Source organism: Tympanuchus pallidicinctus, unplaced genomic scaffold (assembly GCF_026119805.1).
Source record: "Tympanuchus pallidicinctus isolate F22 unplaced genomic scaffold, pur_lepc_1.0 scaffold18, whole genome shotgun sequence".
NCBI classification, from domain to species: Eukaryota; Metazoa; Chordata; class Aves; order Galliformes; family Phasianidae; genus Tympanuchus; species Tympanuchus pallidicinctus.
The window spans coordinates 6312229-6332403 of NW_026294699.1; the positions used below are offsets into that span (position 1 = coordinate 6312229).

The following is a 20175-nucleotide window of genomic DNA, read 5'->3' on the forward strand; positions in this document are numbered from 1 at the left end:
AGACGCAAGAAATACTTCATTTCCAAGCAGAGCATAATCACAGACCGCTCTGTAGTGGGGAGAGGGGAGCTCTCCTTCCTCCTGAGGCATTTGGCCAAGCTTAGACAAAGTTCAGAGCTTTTGTGGTTTGCAATTGCGTTATAGATGTCTCATCACACCTTCACAGGAACCTTGTATTTCCATGATCACAGCTAACCTGCTTCCACAGAGGCCAAACTGCATCAGTTCAAGCTGTAGCACTTGATAAAATCTGGGAAGTGGAGGCAGCAGCTCCCTTCCACCAGAACAGGATAGACAGCCAGGGCTTGCCTGCGTGGAACCTGCCCCTTCCCTTTCTCACCTTCTGAAATGCACAGTCTGCTTACTTATAAGCTGCCACAAGAAGATAACACATTTGAGCTATTAAAATGAGGTGCTGTACATTTAGACACTTGTAGATAGTATAACTGTGAATGAAACACAGCAAATGAAAGCCATGATGGAAACTCATTGTTCAGTACATGCTTGGATGAGAGATGGCTACTGGGAAAAATTAAAGCATTTCTCCTAAAGCATCTGTTGTTTTACACTAATGAAACAACAAAGCAATAATAAATCCTCTCCTACTCATGTACCGGGAATTTCATGCAGCTTAATGCATGATTACAGATCAGAGATTTCAATTTCAAGATAATGTAAATTGCAACCTGCAAAACATGCAAATTCCTTTGAATTTAAGAACAGAAACTTAAGCGTTCCCCTCACTGTAAGAACAACACAGCTCTACCTCTCTCCTGACTTTGCAAGTCTTTGCAATTATTAGTAACACTCCACAGCTGTGTGATAAAGATTACAGACACGCTGGTGTAGCTATAGTTTTAGGGTGGGAAATGCAGTCTTTAGATAGAAATAAACTGTTTTACACATTAATTTTGCAGGGTGAATTTAAAAAATACTCTAATTACTTTCAGTTCCATTTCCTTTGGTTTGAATTTGTATTCCCCATCTGATGTGTCCAGCAAGAATGCAGGATGATACAATTACACTTATAAGAAACAGAAGAGAAAGCAGCTTCAAGCAAAAAGGGCATTCAGTGAACACTGCCACCTGTGAGTAAAATGTGCCACTATTTAAATGCTCACTCCTATGAGTATGAACTTTAGGCTTTCTTAATAAGGACTTTTCTTCCCAGCCTTGATCCTGCAAGTTACTTAAAACCAAGAATGGCTGAGCCAGCCAATGTTTTTTATGATCTCTATATACATTATATATGTTGAATCTAACCCATATACAAATACTTAATTTTACCAGGAGAATTGGAACTGGGAAGTGATTGGGGCCAGCCTGCTCACATTTTAAAAAGTCTGCCCTGAAATATAAGTTCCTTTAATCAGCATGGTTAAGTCTAGTTAACAAAATGGTTTTCCCCATAGTTAACAATGGAGGGGAAGAAAAAAAAATAGGGCCTGGAGACTATTTTTGGCACCCAAAGGAGATGTTCACCCAATTACCTGACATACAGAAGTGAGTGTAAAAGGGACTGCATCAATTAACAGAGTGTGAAAGCCCTACTGACTGCACTCCAGCCTCCTTTGTCCCACTGGTGACTGCTGGGGTCCTCTTGGTCTGAAATGGATCAAAACCCCTGAATTCCCAGCAAAGGGAGGGTCAGAGGCACCAGAATGCAAATAAAGCAGGGCCTCTGTCAAAGCATAGGTTAAAACAGGAGAACACAATTCGCCCTCTGCTTTAACGTTTATGTAAACAATGAAAGTGAAAATACCTTATCTCCAAGGGAGGTCTATTTGCTAGTAATTGCTGTATTGTGTTTTAAAAGAATCAAGATACAAGTATAGCCAAAATACAGAGATATATGTGGACATGAAAAGAAACCAGTCTGCACCTTTCACTTTCACCCTGCACATTTCTCGTAAATGACCCTGTAACTGGTAAGGAAGCCTTCACAATCTGATGAACTTTGCCTTGCAAATCCAGGGCTGTCTGCTGTGCTTTTCTGAAGTGTCTCCTGCCTGAGCTTCATACCAGCTCAAGCTGTAGCAGGGCTACAGTTCTTCAAATGTTCCTCAACAATATTTGTAATTATTTGGATAGAAATACTTGATGTTTGAACTATCAAAACTCCAAAGGTGCAAGTAAAAACATACTCACATCTTCATGCCTGCTCTGCAGTCACTTCATGCTGTGTGACATTTCCAGATACCATTTACATGAGCTGATGTTTCTTATTTGGCTCTTAAAGTATTGACAGTTTCTATTTGGAGTAAACAAGCACTGTTAGATTTTGCAACATAATTCACTACTGCAAGTGTGGTTTTGTGGGCTCCTCAGGTTTTGAAAATAATGCATCCTGATTTTGCCTTTATCATCTTTTCGTGACAAGCTGAAAGCTTACTAATTTACTGGCTTCAATATATTTGAATTCCTGAACAATCATCTTCTGATTTCTCATCGTCTTTGAGTTTCAAGTCCCAGTTTTGTTATTCAGTTTAGAAGGCTGCTAGATGACAAGCTGCCTTTAGCTTCATAGAAAACCAGTGCAGACTTGTTGCATGGAGATGCTCTGATCTCAGAGCAAAATTTGCTTATTTAAGGAAAGTCACCATGTTTAGTTACTTAGATAATAACTCCATGACTAAAAAAAAATGTTTCATTTATACTCCAAGATGGGGATACAACTACAAAATATTGGCTAAAACACATAGAATAGTGAGGGATATTCACTTTTTCTACAAATTTTCAGCGACCAGAAAGCATGTAATACACAGCTGACTGCTCTGCTTGGCTGTGTGAGCTGGGGTATTGTACAGTCACACTAATTATGCTCCATACTGGACTGTAACTTCACAGCCTCACTGGCCTGTATATATTTTTCTAGTATTTGCCTTATATGCTTTGAAAATTCTGGAAATAAAGTGCTGCTCTTCTGGTTGCTTTTCTTTAGGAAGATGATTCTGTTCTCACTCTCAGTGGATAAGCTGGATGCTGGCAGTAATGGCAGAACATTTACAGAAGGACTGCAGCTGTCAAGGTAGGACACTGTGATCTGTATTCACCTGCAGTGCTGATGGGCTCTCCAGTCTTGTTAAGCTTCTCCTGAAGATCCAATATTTTTATGAAGTGCAATGAAGTCAAAAAGTCTGAACTACTGAGGTCTTCCTAGAACTGGCTTCCCTTCAGACTGTACCAACGCCTAACACATTGGATGTCAGGCATATTTCCTGTTTCAAAAAGTTGTTTTTATGTTAATGCAACAGTTTAAGTCCATCTGGAAGCCAGCTTTTCAGATTATTTCTAAGGTGGCAAGTAGTACTTGTCAACAGTAAGATTAAGATTAATTCCTTCTTTGTTCTTTAAACATGTCAGGATCCTTTTCCACAGAACATGGATGTGTTTCAGTTACTGACCAGAGCATTTCTAGCATGGAAAGGCACAAAGAGGTGACGCCCACTTCTGCAGAACATGACAGGAGCTCTCTAAACATTTCCTATAAGAATTCTTTGTAACTGAAATGAGTCAGCTAAACTGGAGAACTTTGCAATGTTTTCATTGCCATTAGGCAATGCATGGTGACAGGAACTGGTTATGTCTACACGACGGCCAGAGCAATTAAAGTATTCCTCATGTTAAGGCTGGCTGTATGAGCTAAGGTTTCTACCCTCTCTGCAGAGGTTCTTAAGCCAAATGCTCTTCCCCTCTGCCATACACGAGGTGCAATCCTCCACTGACTCCAAAAAGGACAAGCACACGTGTAGCACCTGTACTAGGTTCTCCAAAAAGAGCACAGGAGGGCACAATACCAAGGCTTTACTTGATAGCACTTGCCACAGAAGTTATTTCATTTTTACCTTGGAGTGACTTCCACACAGTTTTGGCAGGACATCGATATGGGAGAGCCCACACTGTTGTTGTTGCTATTAGCAGTGTTTTGATGACAGCTCATGAATGAAGGATCTCATTGCCTTGTCCAAGTCACCCCTGAAGTGCCGCTTACTCAGAGCTACCTGCTAACTGCAGTTTGGCAGCTGGAGTCTTCCTGTGTCAGCAGATGACTTGCCTGTCTCCAGGTCATTTGAAATCAGTGGTGAAACATACTTTAGCATCTGTATGACAGTCCAGTCATACCCAAAGCATAAAAGCATAAATACATGCAGCAGGCGTTTGAGTTAGGGAGGGAAATATCTCTCATTATCAATAGGTTAATTCCAACTCATTCATCTGTTAAAGTCATTAATTTAAGTTCAGTGATGATGAGATAGCCTAAAAAAGCCCCGAATGATGAGGGTGTTTCTCCGGGCTTCACAGAGCAGTGTGTCAGCATATCCACTCTGCACCTTTATGCGGTACAAAACAAACACCAGGAAGCCACAGAATGTTATAATCCTGGGATTGTCTCATATAGCTTTGTGTGCAGTATAAGAAAATAACATCAGTTTAGGCAGATCTCTTAAAGGTGAAGCCTGACTGCTCCTTGTCTGTGCTAGAAGTCTTGTTAGTGACTTCTCAGTAGTAGGAAAGAGACACTGAGAAAATGAAAGAAACTTTTCTGTAGACATTAATCAATGGACTAGAACAGAGCTCTTTAAAACTTTTTCAGGTAGGATGGGAGACTCTAAAATATCAGAGACCTGGCACCTTCTGTATTGTAGACTATCTTATCTATGTGTAGTCTGACCTTTTTCTTGCTCATGCTGTGCCAGCACCTCTCATGTGCATTTCAGCGTGAGGAGTAATGTCCTTGAAGACTACTTCTTTAGAAAGCACATGTTGTAGCAGCAGCCAGCAGACTGAGTCCTTTTTAACCCACACAAACCAAAACTCTGTCTCATCCTGCACACCCTCAGAATATGCAATCAAATTTAATCCAGTGTAATTTACAGCCTGCCAGCCACCAACTCAGAGCCTTTTCCAGCAGCGTGATGAGCTTCCTCCACTGCCACTGAGTGTGATTGCTGTGGAATCACCTCCAGAAAACACTGCCTGCTTAGGCAACAGGCGTTCCTCCTGCAGCTCAGAACATGTCTCTGTGCTGAGCCAGCTCTTCGTAGGAACTTTGCACACAGTGCTGCGTAACTTTGCTTTTTACTGAAAGGAACGGATTTTCTGGTTTTGGAAAACAAATCCATTACTCGGTGTATCTTGGCAGTACTGCCCTTCTTAGAACAGTTTCTCTAAGGAAAATCTTTTAAAAGGGACCTCATGGTCTCTCCTACTTATTACACTCTTGTAGAGGTCTTGTCTTCATCCGTAAAATTAATGGCTTAATAAGCATTAGAACCTCCTATTATATGGTAGCAAATAGGAATACAATACTTTTATCAATATTTGGCACAATTATTTTTTTTATGTGAAACTAAAATATTGATGCTGTCAAGTGACTGTAGCTTAGGGGCATAAATTACAAACATTCTTCCCCAGCGAGCCCAGCTCAAATTCTGCATTCATATACAGTAACCATCTAATGTCTTTCTGTTCCTGTAAGCCATATGATTTGATTGCCAGATTACATGATTCTGTATTGAAATGGCTGTACTCGGACGGCAGTGTTTTTATTGTTATTACTAAGATTATCTTTTGTTCTTACTGTAAATGGTAACAAAACAATAACTGCTTCCTTACGCTATAAAAGGAATAAAGACCCACTTACAGAACGTCTCCAAACAGAAAATGTCCCCAGAGAAAAGACATTTGGAATAAATAATTCATGGAACAGTGGGAGAGTAGGGGAAAAAAAGGTCATTTGCTGTATTCTGGTACTTCAAACTGTTTGTTTTAAACAGAGGCTGTTTTAATGGAGAGCAAGATGTGCTTTAAGGAAGAACAGCCGTAGGGAAGTCAGTTCTCTCTGCATTTGTACCCACACTGCATGTTTTATCAGCAGCACAGAACTCTCCAAACTGAGGGAACAGTCCCCGAGATCTGCCCCATTCTTTTGCTTTTCTGTGGTTTATTTCCTCCCGTTAGCGTCGTTCTCGGCTTGCTTTCTAAATGAGACCTCAACCCGCCCACCCAAAGGAAACCACAGCATCTCAGGATTTCACATCGAAGCCAAGCAGCCCCGCCCGCCTGTGCTATCAGCAGAGGGATGGAATTCAAGGCTCCTGGCGTTCGGCTGCCCGCGCTGTCTGTGCGTCACATCACAAAGCCAGGGGCATCCTAAAGGCAGCCCGGAGAAAATCAGCATGCGAAAACGCCTTTTAAAAGCGCTTCAGTGAGGTTACAGACGGCAGAAAACAGCCTTTCTCCACCCAAGCCCCCGACCCAGCATTTACACGAGCGATTGCTTTGCTGCCGTTTCATTTCCCGGCACTCAGGGAACTCGAGGCGCGGAAGGAACCCAACCCGATAAGCCGCCCCAGCAGCGCGTGGCGGCTCTGCGTAGGGCGGCCCGGGGCGTCACGTGACACAGCGCTCACGCCATTTGCAGCGGAGCCGCGCGCGCAGCCGCAGTGCTGCCTTCCGGCGGCGCGGCGCTTTTTCCCGCCCTTCTTCTCTCGGCGGTGCCATGGCGGGGGAGGCGCCGTGCCCGCCGCTGAAGGTGCTGGCTGCGCAGCTGCGGGGCGCGGCGCGCGACGCCGGCGGGACGTGGCGGCTGGACCGGACGGCGGCGGGCCGCGCGCCGCTGTGCGTGCGGGCCGTGTGGATGCAGGGCACCGTGCTGCAGGTGGAGCGCGGAGGCGGCGGCGGCTCGGCACGGCTGCGGGACGGCAGCGGCCCCTTCACCGTGCTGGGGGTGGAGGACGTGCCCCGCGGGCGGCCGTGCCTCGACGCAGGTAGCGCTTCCGCGGGCGCCTCGGTTCTCCTCCCGCTCGTAAAATGAAGACGTAGGGGTTAGCTGAATTTCTTCCGTGTTCTTGTAGGGAAGTACGTGATGGTGATGGGAGTGGTGCGGTCCTGCAGCCCCGAGCCGGTGCTCCGAGCAATAAAGATGACGGATCTTTCCGAAAACCCGGTGCATGAGGAGATGTGGAGCCTGGAGGTGGAGGAGCTGCACAGAGTCATCCCCTGAGCTCTGCCTGGAAGATTTGAAGTGTAATTTGTTTCTGTTTGTTTTTATGCGGAGCGTTGAGCCGTTCTCAATGCTCACGATTTCAAACCTGTTACCTGCGGAATGTACAGGAGGGAGAAGTCAGGCTCAGAGTTTGCTTCTTTCCTTCTGAAATTAAGCACTACCTCTTAAATAGATCTTTAAGAGAGATCTTTACAGACTAAGGGCTGGATTTTAGAGGGATGCAATTCCATCCTTGAGTTTTAATATTCCAGACCAGGCCCTGTTGGGTGCAGTTGTACAATGGAAGTCCTTTGTTGTGAGGCTTTGCTGATGGAAATGCCAAAGCGTGTGTACAGGATTTTGACACAATTTTGTACTTTGGGTTAGTGCTGGGGAGGATTCTCTTGTGGAATACTGCAGTCATTAAAAAAAATATATCTGTGTGGTCACGTACTGGCTGGCAACCTTTTTCTTTTATCCAGTGATAGATGCTTTTCTATTTAAACACTTCTCAGGTCAGAAGCCTGAAACTTGTAAGTGAGCTCATCTTATGCTTTCTAACTAGGCAGTAAAATCCTGGAAGCAGGAGCAAAAACTCTGTATCATAGTGCTTGATCTCACTAAAAACATACAGATGCTAGTTCTAGCTCCCTGGGAAGCCTTCCATATTTCATCATTATGAAGTTATGAATGTTGCTTGGCTGTTGATCAGAGATCCACCTCTTAACTGAAAAAGTGCTTCAAGAAGATTTGCATTGACATTAGTAGACACTTAGTAACTTCAGGTTTTGAAGCCAAGACAGGATGTTCTTCTAACGGTTCACTTTAGAAGTGCTTTCCTGGGAACTCAAAGCAAAAGAAGCTGAACGTTGAACTTCTGAAGAAGGAGCTTGTAGTGATCGCTGTGACTCCAGCTGAGTTTGCTTGCAGGTGGAGGGAAAGCTGTGCTGGCTGCTGCAGGGTGTCTTTGTGAGGGAGCTGTTTGGTGCTGCAGGGCCTTGTTGAGTACTGTGAATTTTCCCTTTTTCGCATCTTGTGTCTCAAGTTGAGCAGTAAACTGGGGGTGTGTGCAGGGCTGTGTTGCTGTTGTGTGGCAGTGTACATAGAGGAGTTACACGACTCCTCTAGCCCTGCCTTGCAGAGCTGGGGCTCAGAGCTGGGATGTTGTTCTAGAGCTTGGTTGTTGGGACCCTGAGGAGGAGATTCCTGGAAGTGCACACTGCATTAGCAGCCGTAACTGAAACAAATCTGAGCTTGCCTGAATGCTGAGGAACTCACCTGGCCAAAATGTGAGGCCGTGTGCTTTTTGAATTTTCTCAGCCTGGGATAAATGCTCAAAACATCAACTTTGCTACCAAGTTTTGGGGCGTAAGAATTTTGTGCTCTGTGCAGAATTATCTGTGAACTTGTGCAGCTGGAAATGCTAAAGGTGTGCAGTAGGTACCAAGTAGGTTGCTCTGAAAGTAATGCCTCCTATTTATTTCCATGGAAGCTACGACAGAGCACAACAACACCTTCCGAAAGAGCAAATTCTTAGCTACAAAACACTGGTTTTCAATATGGTCACCACCATCAGTCAGTTCACTTGGATGAGCTGATAGAGGTGCTCCTCATTTTGTGGCATGACAGCTGTCCAGAATATGGCTTGTCTTTCACACCTCTGTCACCACTACTGAAACACGTCACCCATTGCCTCACTGTGCAGCTGAAAACCAATCTTGAGAGGCCTAATTTGAGAAATAGTAAAGGATCTTGTGTTTAAGGCTCAGTGCTTTTATCACCTGTGGCCCTCACCAGCTGTGCAATTGCTAAGTGCAAATGTAAGTGCATTCCAGATTGCAGTTATGAGATGATGTGGTGATGATACTAAATTTTACTCAGTTCTTACCATTGCAATGCCGTAAATTATGTTCTGGCTTTGATGAAATGAGGGTTTATTTACTCAACAGTTTATGTATGATAAATAGGTACAGCCACGTCAGCATCATGTGCTCTGGCTTCAGCTCTAAGCAGAGCATGAGGATGTTCATAAAGTCCATGCAAGCTGTACCAAACTAACTCTGAAAAACCAATTAATGTTAGTGCCTAAAAGCAGCATACCCATGTGAGCCCAGCTGCTTGTTTGGTCTCTGTGAACAACTGTGGGAGCCATTTCAGCTCCATTCTAACTCCACAGCAGTACAACTTTATAACTAATCAATAAAAATGTTAATAAACATTTAACTTCATTTAACCTCATTTTGATGCAGGAATACATTTCATGGTTTGGTTTCTGACTTCTGAGAATGGATTCTAAAGACACGCAGGGAGAATATGAAACTGGTAAGCAGTCACAGAGTTTTTCCTCTTCTAACAATATCTACGTTGATAAGGGAAAAATCAACCAGTATTAAAACGAGACAATGACAAGTGCTTTTTTTTCTGTGTAGTTTTTTGGGTTGATTTTTTTTTTTTTTTTTTTTTTTGGCTGTTTTATTTCTGTCTTAGGCCTCTTGTGGGCTGGGGCACTTCCCTGGTAAGAGGTCAGTTTCTCCAGAATGCATTGAACAGCTTGGTAGCAGTTCTGGAGAAAAAGTCAGCAACATCCCTGCATGGGTTGAAATCTGATGTGCTGCTTTCACAAAGAAGCTGACTTGTACTTAACCTCACCTGGAAAAAGTCTGTCATCTTTTAAGTGTATTCATGCTTTTGAAGAAGCAATTTTGTTACTGACAAGGATTTTTTTTATGTTTTTAGGTAGCTGATGTTGTGGTGTCTGGTATCTTCTGATAGATTTTGATTTCCTGTCGTACTGATGACTGTGGCCACAGGTGTTTCTGTGTGAAAAGCTGTCATTTTATACTAGGTGGGCTTCCTTACATTCATCATCAGAACCCTAACGCATCAGCACTGACTGCTTTCCCTACTATTCCCTACTATTGCTGTGCAGATAGCTGTTTTATTTTGAATGCTAAAAAGGTTCTTCCTTCTTCAGGGCTGGAATTTACCATTCAGGAAAGTCTCAAGCTGAAAGGGAGATAAAATCCAGTTAAATTTTGGTAAGTACTTACAAGGATGGAAATCAACAAGTAACAAGTAATGCAATCTGTTCTTGCACTGAGCAGTGGGGAATCTCTTAATGGAAAAATAGGATCAGATTTATTTACGTTGCTATCAAAAAGCTGTGTAAAACATAGTTCAGCATCTTTAGTTACAAATTTGTCTTAAATAAACTGAACTAAAGATGTAAGGTTCTTTCTTCATGTCTAATTTAGGAGGAAAAGAAGAGCATTATTGCTCAAGTTCAGGGCATCTGGATCAGAACTGTGAAGACTACTGGTGAAGCACTTTTGACAGGGAGGAATTTTTAGAAAAATACGGATATCAGTGACTGAGATTCTCCCTTGTTCTCATGCTCTTAGGTGGCTGTTAAGAGCTGTGACTAACCCAGCCCTTAAGCCTCATGCACTGTGTCCAACCTGACTCTTCCTTTTTGTAGTTTGGTCTCTTATACTTCCTTCTCTTTAGTGTGTTTACATATTTAAAGACTTAACTCATGTCTTTTCTCTGCTTTTTAGTGCTTTCCCCACAGAGACCTCATTTGGTCTAAAAAATGTGTCCAAAAATGATGCATAAAACAAGCTGAATAGAGAATTATTTCTCCTCTTAAATGTGTTTGCTTGTATGTGCATTTCAGTTCTAGTAGCATTTTGTTGGTAACTAAGCCTGTAATCCCCAGCAATTGCAGTGGGAAAATGTAAAGCAGCAGCACTGCCTGGCTTCAGTCTTCTGGCTGCCCAGCCATCTGCGTCTGTTTAACACAGCAGCAACTGAATGCTCAACGTTCAGGTTTCAACAAAATTTGGCTCTGCATTTCATATTCTTATGTTGATGAGTTCGTATCAGCTTTGAGAGCACTTTCTGCCTGGAAGTTACTACCTGGATTGCAATGTCCCAGCCACCTACTGTTGGCACCCAGGGTAAAGGCAGTAAATGAGGCAGGTAATGCCACCTGGTGTTCATTAGCACACATGGGAGTACATGTGTGTGTATTAGTGCTTGTTTTCTGGGTCACTTTTGCCATTATATAACAATCTGTAGTCTGTAAATAGCATAGTTCAAAGAAGGTACTGTTTGCAGGATAGCCAGTGGGGGCTGTTTTGTTTTGTGGTGTTTGTTTTTAAAAGCATCACTGTCCTTTTCATCTTTGCGTTTTTAGGGAGATTCCTAGAAGCAACTATCCAGGTGAGTTAAAATGCCTACAATAATGATCTTGAAATTCTAAGGTAGGTGTAAAGGTGACTGCAATATTTTCTTTTATTGAAGTTATCTATGGCTGTGAGTCCAGATACTCAGAGGAAGAGAAGTTGGAACAAAATGGTGTCTGAGAAGTGTAACTCCTGAGGAAGTTGCTTGATATACTACTACTTCCTTCTACAAAGTAGGAGGAAATAAGATAAGCCTTTAAGAGAGTATTGTTCAGGTTATACTGTGCTTCTGAGCAAGCAGCAGAAAAGATAAATCAGATGGAAAGTGAGCAAGAAGCAATGCAGGAGTACGATTTTATTCATTTCATACTCAGAATTATTTATTTTCTTATGTGATCTTGAATGAGATAAGTAAGTACTGGAAGAAATGCAGTCAGGATATTCAGAATGAAAAGAAGTGAAACTCACTGTTGAGGAAGAATTTCCACAGGGACAAAATTTAGGTTGCACAAATAAAAGTTGGTGCTAAAATGGAGGCATCCCTTGGGTTACCTGATCTGCATCAGGCACCTGAGCACTGGGAGCACAGAGGGAGCTGCGTCGGTGTGCAGGGTGCAAGCACACGTCTGTGCTGAGACTGGCATCACACCTCAGCTGAACTGAAAAGGAAATTTAGGGTTCTGTGTCCCTTCCCTTCTGCTTTCTCCCCACCAAGTCTCCCTTGTTACACTCACAAACCTTGCTCTCTTCCTGATTCTGAGGCTTTTATTTGTATTTTTTTTAATCTAAAGTAGCTTATTGAAGAGTGCTGCGAAGTTGTGTTGTAACTTGGCAGATCTCAGGGAGCCTCATTTATTTTTGGTGATACAACAACTGTTGTGTTTGGGCTTTTTCCCCATCTGAGTTGTTATTCTAATTAATGATAAAGTTGTCAGCAGTGAAATTCTGTGTTGAGTCGGGACATTTGAATGCTCTGCCCTCTGGTGGGCACAGCTAGACCTAAAACTACAAAGCAGTTCCTAAGATGAGAATGTGCTTCTTAAGTAACTCTGTAGGGACTTTTTCCTTAGCTGTCATTGGACGTAGCTTCGGGTTCTGCATGAGAGTGCATTTGCTCACCTGGGAAAATGAGATTTGTGTAATTGTCAGTGTAGTGTGAATTCTTCAGATCTGCTGTGTGAAGTTGTTGGAGGAAAATGTGGACTGCTCTGAATAACATCAGTTTCTCCGCATTGCTGCGGAGACTGGCTTCAGGGCAGGTAAGACTGCTCTGGGCAAGGGAGTTAAGCCAAAAAAGGCCGTCCAAAAAGCTCTTTTTAGAGCTGTTTTTGAACCAGCAAAAGCACGGTGCTGGTGCTGGGGGTGGCAGCAGCTGGCAGCTGGTGGGCGGGCTGCTGAGACAGCAGGGGTGGAGCCAGTACCGCCCACTCTTATCTCTTATCTCTGTGATTAACCTTGACCCTTTTCTGTGAGGCTATAACAGCCCCTGGGGAGGGCGAGAGCTACCTGGTGAAAAAAGGGTGTTGCTGCCCACTACTAACTGCTAACGAGGAGTACTGGCAGTGTGTGAGCACAGCCCTGCTGCCCATTGCCGCACTCGTAGGTGAGGAAGGTTGGTCTTGTGCAGGACACATAATTGTTCTTGTCCTTGTTCAGGTGACCGCTCTCCCACTCGCTGACCCAGTGACTGTAAGTTCAAACATGGTCTCTACCAGGCGTCAGGCATGCTCCAACAAGTCTGTGGCGACCCAGACAGAGGGACTGCCCAGAACTGCAGCGGTTCAAGTCTCTGGCTGCAGGGAGTGCCTGAGCCTGCTGCTGCCGGGGGACAATGGGAGGGATGCCACCTGCGTGAGGTGCGAACAGTTGGATGAGCTGCTCAGCCTTGTGGTAGAGCTTAGGGAGGAGGTGGAGCGGTTAAGATCCATTAGGGACTGCGAGAGGGAGATAGACTGGTGGTGTAACTCTCTGCGAGAAACAAGCAGAGATTGCAACCCCCAGCCTGTAGTGGATTCTCTGCCTTACCGTAGTAAAACTGAGAGAGCTGACTTGGGAGGAGAAGAGGAATGGCAGCAGGTCCCACCTCAGCGATGCAGGCGGCGCCCTCCCCCACCTACCTCGGTTCCTCAGGTGCCCCTAAGTAATAGGTTTGAAACCCTGCAACTGGAGGGTGAGGAGGCTGAGAACAAGGTGGTGGAACAGCCTCTGAGCTTCGCTAAGGAGAAGCGGTCGGCTCCACGCTTGAAGACCGCCTCTTCTGGTAAAGAAAGGAGGGTGACAGTTGTAGGAGACTCCCTTCTAAAAGGAACTGAGGGCCCGATATGTCGTCCTGACCCCACCCGGAGGGAAGTGTGCTGCCTTCCTGGGGCACGGGTCAGGGACATCTCTAGAAAGCTGCCTGGGCTTATTCGCCCGTCTGACTACTACCCCTTATTGGTAGTTCAGGTTGGCAGTGATGATACTGCCAAGAGAAGCCTAAGGGCAATCAAAAATGACTTCAAGGGTCTGGGGAGGGTACTGGATGGTGCAGGAATGCAAGTGGTCTTCTCTTCTATCCCTTCAGTGGCGGGGAAGGACGCTGAGAGGATCAAAAAAGCCCTCCTCATCAATAAATGGCTTAGAGGATGGTGCAGGCAGAAAAACTTTGGTTTTTTTGACCATGGGGCAACTTACTCAGCTCCTGGCATGACGGCTGCAGATGGAGCTCAACTGTCTACAAGGGGTAAAAGGATCCTAGCCCAGGAGCTGGCAGGCCTCATTGAAAGGTCTTTAAACTAGGTAAGAAGGGGGAAGGGGACAAAATGAGGACTGCTGAGGCTCAGGTAGTTCAAAGTTCAAAAGTGAACTTGATGGGTGATGAGAGTGGAGTTGAAAGGGATGGAGTGTGGCAGGGGAACGCTGCCTCCCTTAAGTGTCTATATACTAATGCGCGCAGTATGGGAAATAAACAGGAAGAGTTGGAGATCTGCGTGCGGTCACATGGCTGTGATCTCATTGCGATCACAGAGACGTGGTGGGACAGCTTGCATGACTGGAATGTTGTCATGGAGGGCTGTGTGCTTTTTAGGAAAGATCAGCTGGTGAGGCGGGGTGGTGGAGTTGGTCTTTATGTAAGAGAGCAGCTTGAATGTATTGAACTCCACCTGGGGGAGAGTGGTGTAGCAGTGGAGAGCTTGTGGGTAAGAATCAAGGGGCGGGCTGGTATGGCTGACACCGTTATGGGTGTGTGCTACAGGCCCCCTGATCAGGAGGAGGAGGTTGATGAGGCCTTCCACAAACAGTTGGAAGCAGCGTCACGATCCCAGGCGCTGGTGCTTATGGGGGACTTCAATTATCCAGATATTTGCTGGAAAAGCAATATGGCCAGGCATGCGCGGTCCAGACGGTTCCTGCAATCTGTTGAAGACAACTTCCTGGTGCAGGTGGTTGAGGAATTGACAAGGAGAGGGGTACTGCTGGACCTTATTCTCACTAACAGAGAAGGGCTTGTCAGGGAAGTAAAGGTCGGGGGCAGCTTGGGTTGTAGTGACCACGAGATGGTGGAGTTCAAGATCCTGAGTGGAAGAAGTCAAGCAAAAAGTAGGATTGCTATCCTGGACTTTAGGCGAGCCAACTTCGATCTCTTCCAGGGCCTACTTGGAGCTGTCTCATGAGCTAGGGTGTTCGAAGGCAAGGGGGCCTGTGAGAGCTGGTTGGCATTTAAGCAGCTCTTCTTCCAAGCTCAGGATCGGTGCGTCCCTGTGAGGAAGAAATCGGGAAAGGGTGGCAGGAGACCTGTGTGGATGAGCAAGGAGCTCGTGCACAAACTCAAAGGAAAGAAGAAGGCCCATGAAATGTGGAAAAAGGGTCTGACTACTTGGGAAGAATACAGGAATGTTGTCAAGGTCTGCCGGGATGCGACAAGGAAGGCTAAAGCCTGCCTAGAATTAAATCTGGCAAAGGGGATAAAGGATAATAAAAAAGGTTTTTTCAAGTACATTAACAGTAAAAGGAAGACTAGGGAGAATGTGGCTCCCCTGCTAAGTGACGGAGGTGTTCTGGTAACGGGGGATGCTGAGAAGACGGAGATACTGAATGCCTTCTTTGCTTCTGTTTTCAGTGAAAAAGCTCCCCCTCGGGAATCTGAGACCCTGGAGGTGAGTGAGAGGATCTGGGGAATGGAAGACCTCCCTTCTGTCAGGGAAGAGGTGGTTCAGGAGCACCTAGGCAACACCAATGTTCACAAATCCATGGGACCCAATGGGATTCATCCACGGGTGCTGAGGGAACTGGCAGAGGTGATTGCTGAACTGCTTTCTGTCATCTTTGAGAAGTCTTGGAGGACGGGGGAGGTGCCTGAAGACTGGAAGATAGCCAACGTCACCCCGGTCTTCAAAAAAGGCAAGAAGGAAGACCCAGGCAATTATAGGCCAGTCAGCCTCACCTCTGTCCCTGGAAAGGTGATGGAACAGCTTGTATTGGACGTCATCTCCAGACAGCTGGAAGAAGAGGAGGTTATCAGGAGTAGTCAGCACGGGTTCATAAGGGGGAGGTCGTGCTTGACCAACCTGGTAGCCTTCTATGATGTTGTCTCTGGCTGGGTGGATAGGGGGAGAGCAGTGGATGTAGTCTACCTTGATTTCAGCAAGGCATTTGATACTGTCCCCCACGACATCCTTATAACAAAGCTGAGGAAGTGTGGGATAGATGAGTGGACAGTGAGGTGGGTTGAGAACTGGCTGACTGACAGAGCACAGAGGGTTGTTGTTGGTGGTGCAGAGTCCGGTTGGAGGCCTGTAAGCAGCGGTGTTCCTCAGGGGTCGGTGCTGGGTCCGGTCTTGTTCAACATCTTCATCAATGACCTTGATGAGGGGATAATGGCCACCCTCAGCAAGTTTGCTGATGGTACAAAGTTGGGAGGATTGGCTGACAGCCTGAAGGCTGTGCTGCCATTCAGCAAGACCTGGACAGGCTGGAGAGCTGGGCAGAAAAAAACCAGATGAGATTTAACAAAAGCAAGTGTAGAGTCTTGCATCTAGGGAGGAATAATTCCATGCACCAGTACAGGTTGGGGGATGACCTGCTGGAGGGGAGCCCTGCGGAAAGGGACCTGGGTGTCCTGGTGGATGACAGGTTGGCCATGAGCCAGCAGTGTGCCCATGTGGCCAAAAAGGCCAATGGCTTACTGGGGTGCATTAAAAAGAGCGTGGCCAGCAGGTCGAAGGAGGTGATCCTCCCCCTCTACTCTGCCCTGGTAAGACCTCATCTGGAGCACTGCGTCCAGTTCTGGGCTCCCCAGTACAAAAAAGACAGGGATCTCTTGGAAAGAGTCCAGCGGAGGGCCACGAAGATGGTGAAGGGCCTGGAGCATCTCTGCTATGAGGAAAGGCTGAGTGATCTGGGTCTGTTCAGCCTGGAGAAAAGGAGACTGAGAGGGGACCTGATCCAGGTCTATAAATATCTAAGGTGTGGGGGGCAGAATGGCGAGGCCAGACTGTTTTCAGTGGTGAGTGGAGACAGGACAAGGGGAAACGGCTGGAAACTGCAGCATAAGAAGTCCCGCACAAATGTGCGAAGGAACTTCCTTACAGTGAGGTGACGGAACAGGCTGCCCAGGGAGGTGGTGGAGTCTCCTTCTCTGGAGATGTTCAAGACCTGCCTGGATGCCGACCTGTGCGACCTGCTGTAGGGAACCTGCTTTGGCAGGGGGGTTGGACTCGATGATCTCTGGAGGTCCCTTCCAACCCCTACAATTCTGTGATTCTGTGAGTACTGTATATAAGGAAGTACCTTATGCTCTTCATAAACAAGACATGTTTCTGTCTCATCAATGTTAAGAGATTAAAAACAGTTTCCTTTTTCTGTGGATTTGTATTGCTTGTTACAGGATTCTGCTGGGTTGGTGGCTGCTGGCACAGTAAATGCTTGGCTTAACTTTGTTCTGTGTGACAGATCAGAATTGTGCATTATTAGATGTGGGAATGGGCTGGAAAGAGGAAGTGAGGGGAGTATTTATCTCTGTTCTCATGAGTTAAACAGCAAGAAGGCTTTACAAACAAACAAACAAAACAAAAACAATTGAGGGTCCCTTTAATTGCAGATGGTTTTGAACAATGAGATGTGAAAGGTTTTTGTTGCACTTCATCCAGATAAGGTTCCAATTAAAAACTGCTGATGCCAAATGTTAGCAAAACCACTGAGGAACAGCATTTCCTGCGATTACTTCTGGTTGGTTTTGATCCAGCATTTTTTAGGATTCAGTATAAAATCAGCAACTTTATTATTTTTTTTAATTGTTAATTTCCTTACATGGCATCTCAGTGTTTAGAAGGCCTTTAAGCAAACATAAACTGACTTTAAAAGATGGTATCAGTATCACTGAAAAGATCTGCAGCTTTTGCAGGTGCAAAAATTACTCAGGTATCATAGAGTAGCTTTGTTGGAAGGGACCTCAAGGCTCATCAGGTTCCAAACCCCTCATGCAGGGCCACCAGCCTCCCCATTTAATACCAGCCCAGGCTGCCCAGGCCCCATCCAACCTGGCCTTGAAACCACAAGGCATCCACAGCCTCTCTGGGCAGCTGTTCCAGCACCTCACCACTCCCTTGGTAATGAGCTTCCCTGAACAGATATGTCAGCAGTTCTTGGTCAGGATGCATGCCTACTTCTAGATATCAGGAAATGGTAAACAGTAATATTTCTGGAGACTATAGTTACTTTCCTGTCACTTACTTTTTTCTTCCAAGTTTTTTTCTTTCTGTCCTAGGAGAATGGTGTTAGTTGTATAATTCAGTTCTGTCTTCCCTGAAATTCATGATGTCATGCATTAGCTTCCATAATTATCCTTAACCTGCTGCACTGCACAAATCGCTGTGTATTTGTTACCTGCAGCTGGTTAATTTGGAAAAGAGGAGAGATTACAGTGATGTGTTACTGTACTAAAAGGGACAGTCAGTGTAGGGAGACTGCTGTGCAGGTTGTGGCCTAATGTTCGTGTTCTGTATCAATTTCCAGCAAGAAGGATGCACGTCATTGATGAGGACCTCCTCCTAGGAACAAAGAACCAGGAAAAGAAAGCAATCAAGGAAAAAAAGTGAGTGTGAACCAGAACAGAAATGGAGAAAGACTGAAGAGGGGAAAAAAGTAGAAAACCTAAGAAAGCCAAAAAGCCTGAAGATAAACATCAAAGGTGCTACAAGTAAGCAAGGGTTCCAGCATCATCATCAATTCTTTTCTGAGTGTTTCTCATGTCTTCCTCTTGTTCCTTGTTTCTAACTTAGCTATAGAATGTGATCTGCATGGGGGCTCTGTCATTAGGTTGATCAAGCGAGGATAGGAAAGATACTGGTGATCTGAGTTCTGACAGAGATTGGGTCCACATCGTTAGAATCACATCTGCTCGCTGTTCTTGATGAGGTTATGGCAATTTTATTCAGTTGCACACATTCCAGAAACAGACATTGTTACTGAAATAGTTTCTGAATGAAATATGATCATCAAAGAACACGTTCGTGTTTTCAGATATGGACGACCAGAAGTTTTAATCTGAAAATACAATTTGGGGAGGAAGCTGATTGTTCACAAGTCCTTGTGTAAACTTGGATAGTGTATGTATCCCTTTCCTCAGAAAAAATTAAGGACTGGACCGAGGACTTAAAAATATCATTGCTCTAAATCCAGTTTTTTTGTGATATTCATGACAGAGGCTTCCTGATTGTACTTAATTGATTGTTCTCAGGAGCCGCGTGCATCTGCTCCGACACGCTGTGAGTTCTGTGGCCAGCAGATGGCGAACTCCTTTGGTTTTTCAAAGCCATGTAGAAGTGCAGCAGGGAAGTGGAAGTCTTGCATCCCACTGCAGCAGCCAGGGCATTCAGGTTATTGGGCTGTGCCAGTGAAAGAGATGCCCCTTGAGAGATGTGACAGTGGTACCCCGCAGGCAGGGCAAAGGGGGCTGTGCAAAGCAATTGCATTTTGTCAAGGAAGTGTGGGTGGTATTTCCTCATTACTCCTTGTGGTGGTCAGTGTTTAAGAGGAAAGGGGTGGGGGGAGGGGAAAGAGGGGTCTCTTAAGCAGGATTGTCTGTGATTTGAGGAAAATCCAGATTGGTGGGAGGAGCACTTCATTTCCTTCACTCCTGTGTGTTCTCTCTAGCAAGTTTCTAAAAGCTTCTGCTGTCGTGGCTATTACTCAGTCAGTTTGACCACAAGATCATTCACAGAACAAGGATGTTGTCCAAGCAAACCTTCAGGTTTGTTTGCCGTTTGCTGTTAAAGCAGGTAGTTTTGTCCTCCTGTTCTCTACTGTTAGTTAGCATAGCACTGAAATACAGGCACGTTTACTGTGAGGCTCTTGGAAGCCACCTCAGTCAGCTCGGTCTGGGATCACAGGTCAACTGTGCGCAGCTTTGTGACTGACCTAGAACTGCTGGACCAGTTAAATGTTGCATCTCAGAACAGGGATGACAGTGCTTCCCTTTTCCTTTCAGATGCAAACTACCAATCAGAACCAACACCTCACTATAAAGAGAGCCAACAAGGACGAGACTTGCTGTACTAAAAAAGCTCTCCATCAAATCCAGGCTTTAACCTCTGAAACCAACCACTCAGCGTTATCAAAATCAGCATCTTAATTATTCTTTTCTTTAATCAGTAATTCCCTTTCATGACAATGCAGGGCTTTTAGGTCTTTAAACAAATGTAATCTTAATTGAATAAAGAAATAAAAATTAATGGCCACTTTGATCTCTCAGATCACCCTCCTCCTGCAGCAGCCAGGCGTCTGTCAGCTCTCCTTAGCACTTTCCTTTTGGACAGCCTCTGGTCTTATGTGCGACACAGGGACTCCACTGGCTGTGCTCTTGAGGTGAGCGTAGCAGAGCTCCTCAAGGGAGTTCCAGTCTGACTCTGGAGTCACCTCCCACTGAAGTGCAGCTGTTCAGAGGGAATGACTGCTCTTACTGCACGTGAGCAGGGAACCTGCCTTAATTACAATTTCATCTGAATAAGTTGTCTGGTGTGT

At 45.2% G+C, this 20175-nt stretch overlaps 1 protein-coding gene across 5 annotated transcripts; it reads left to right on the top strand.

The window, feature by feature from the left end:
- The first annotated feature begins 984 nt into the window (after positions 1-984).
- RMI2 (RecQ mediated genome instability 2) lies at positions 985-19886 on the top strand. Of its 5 annotated transcripts, none has more exons than XM_052680349.1 (8): positions 985-1088; positions 2942-6770; positions 6858-7029; positions 9238-9310; positions 9725-9833; positions 9963-11212; positions 18169-18352; positions 19643-19886. In XM_052680349.1, exons 2-3 carry the CDS (start codon positions 6503-6505, stop codon positions 7004-7006), a joined length of 417 nt encoding a protein of 138 aa, XP_052536309.1. In that variant the 5' UTR covers positions 985-1088; positions 2942-6502; the 3' UTR covers positions 7007-7029; positions 9238-9310; positions 9725-9833; positions 9963-11212; positions 18169-18352; positions 19643-19886. The 5 variants fall into 5 exon arrangements, with proteins under 5 accessions (XP_052536309.1, XP_052536308.1, XP_052536307.1 ...); XM_052680348.1 differs by lacking the exon at positions 9725-9833 and having other exon boundaries at positions 2942-3028; positions 5962-6770; XM_052680347.1 differs by lacking the exon at positions 9725-9833.
- The last annotated feature ends 289 nt before the right edge of the window (positions 19887-20175 follow it).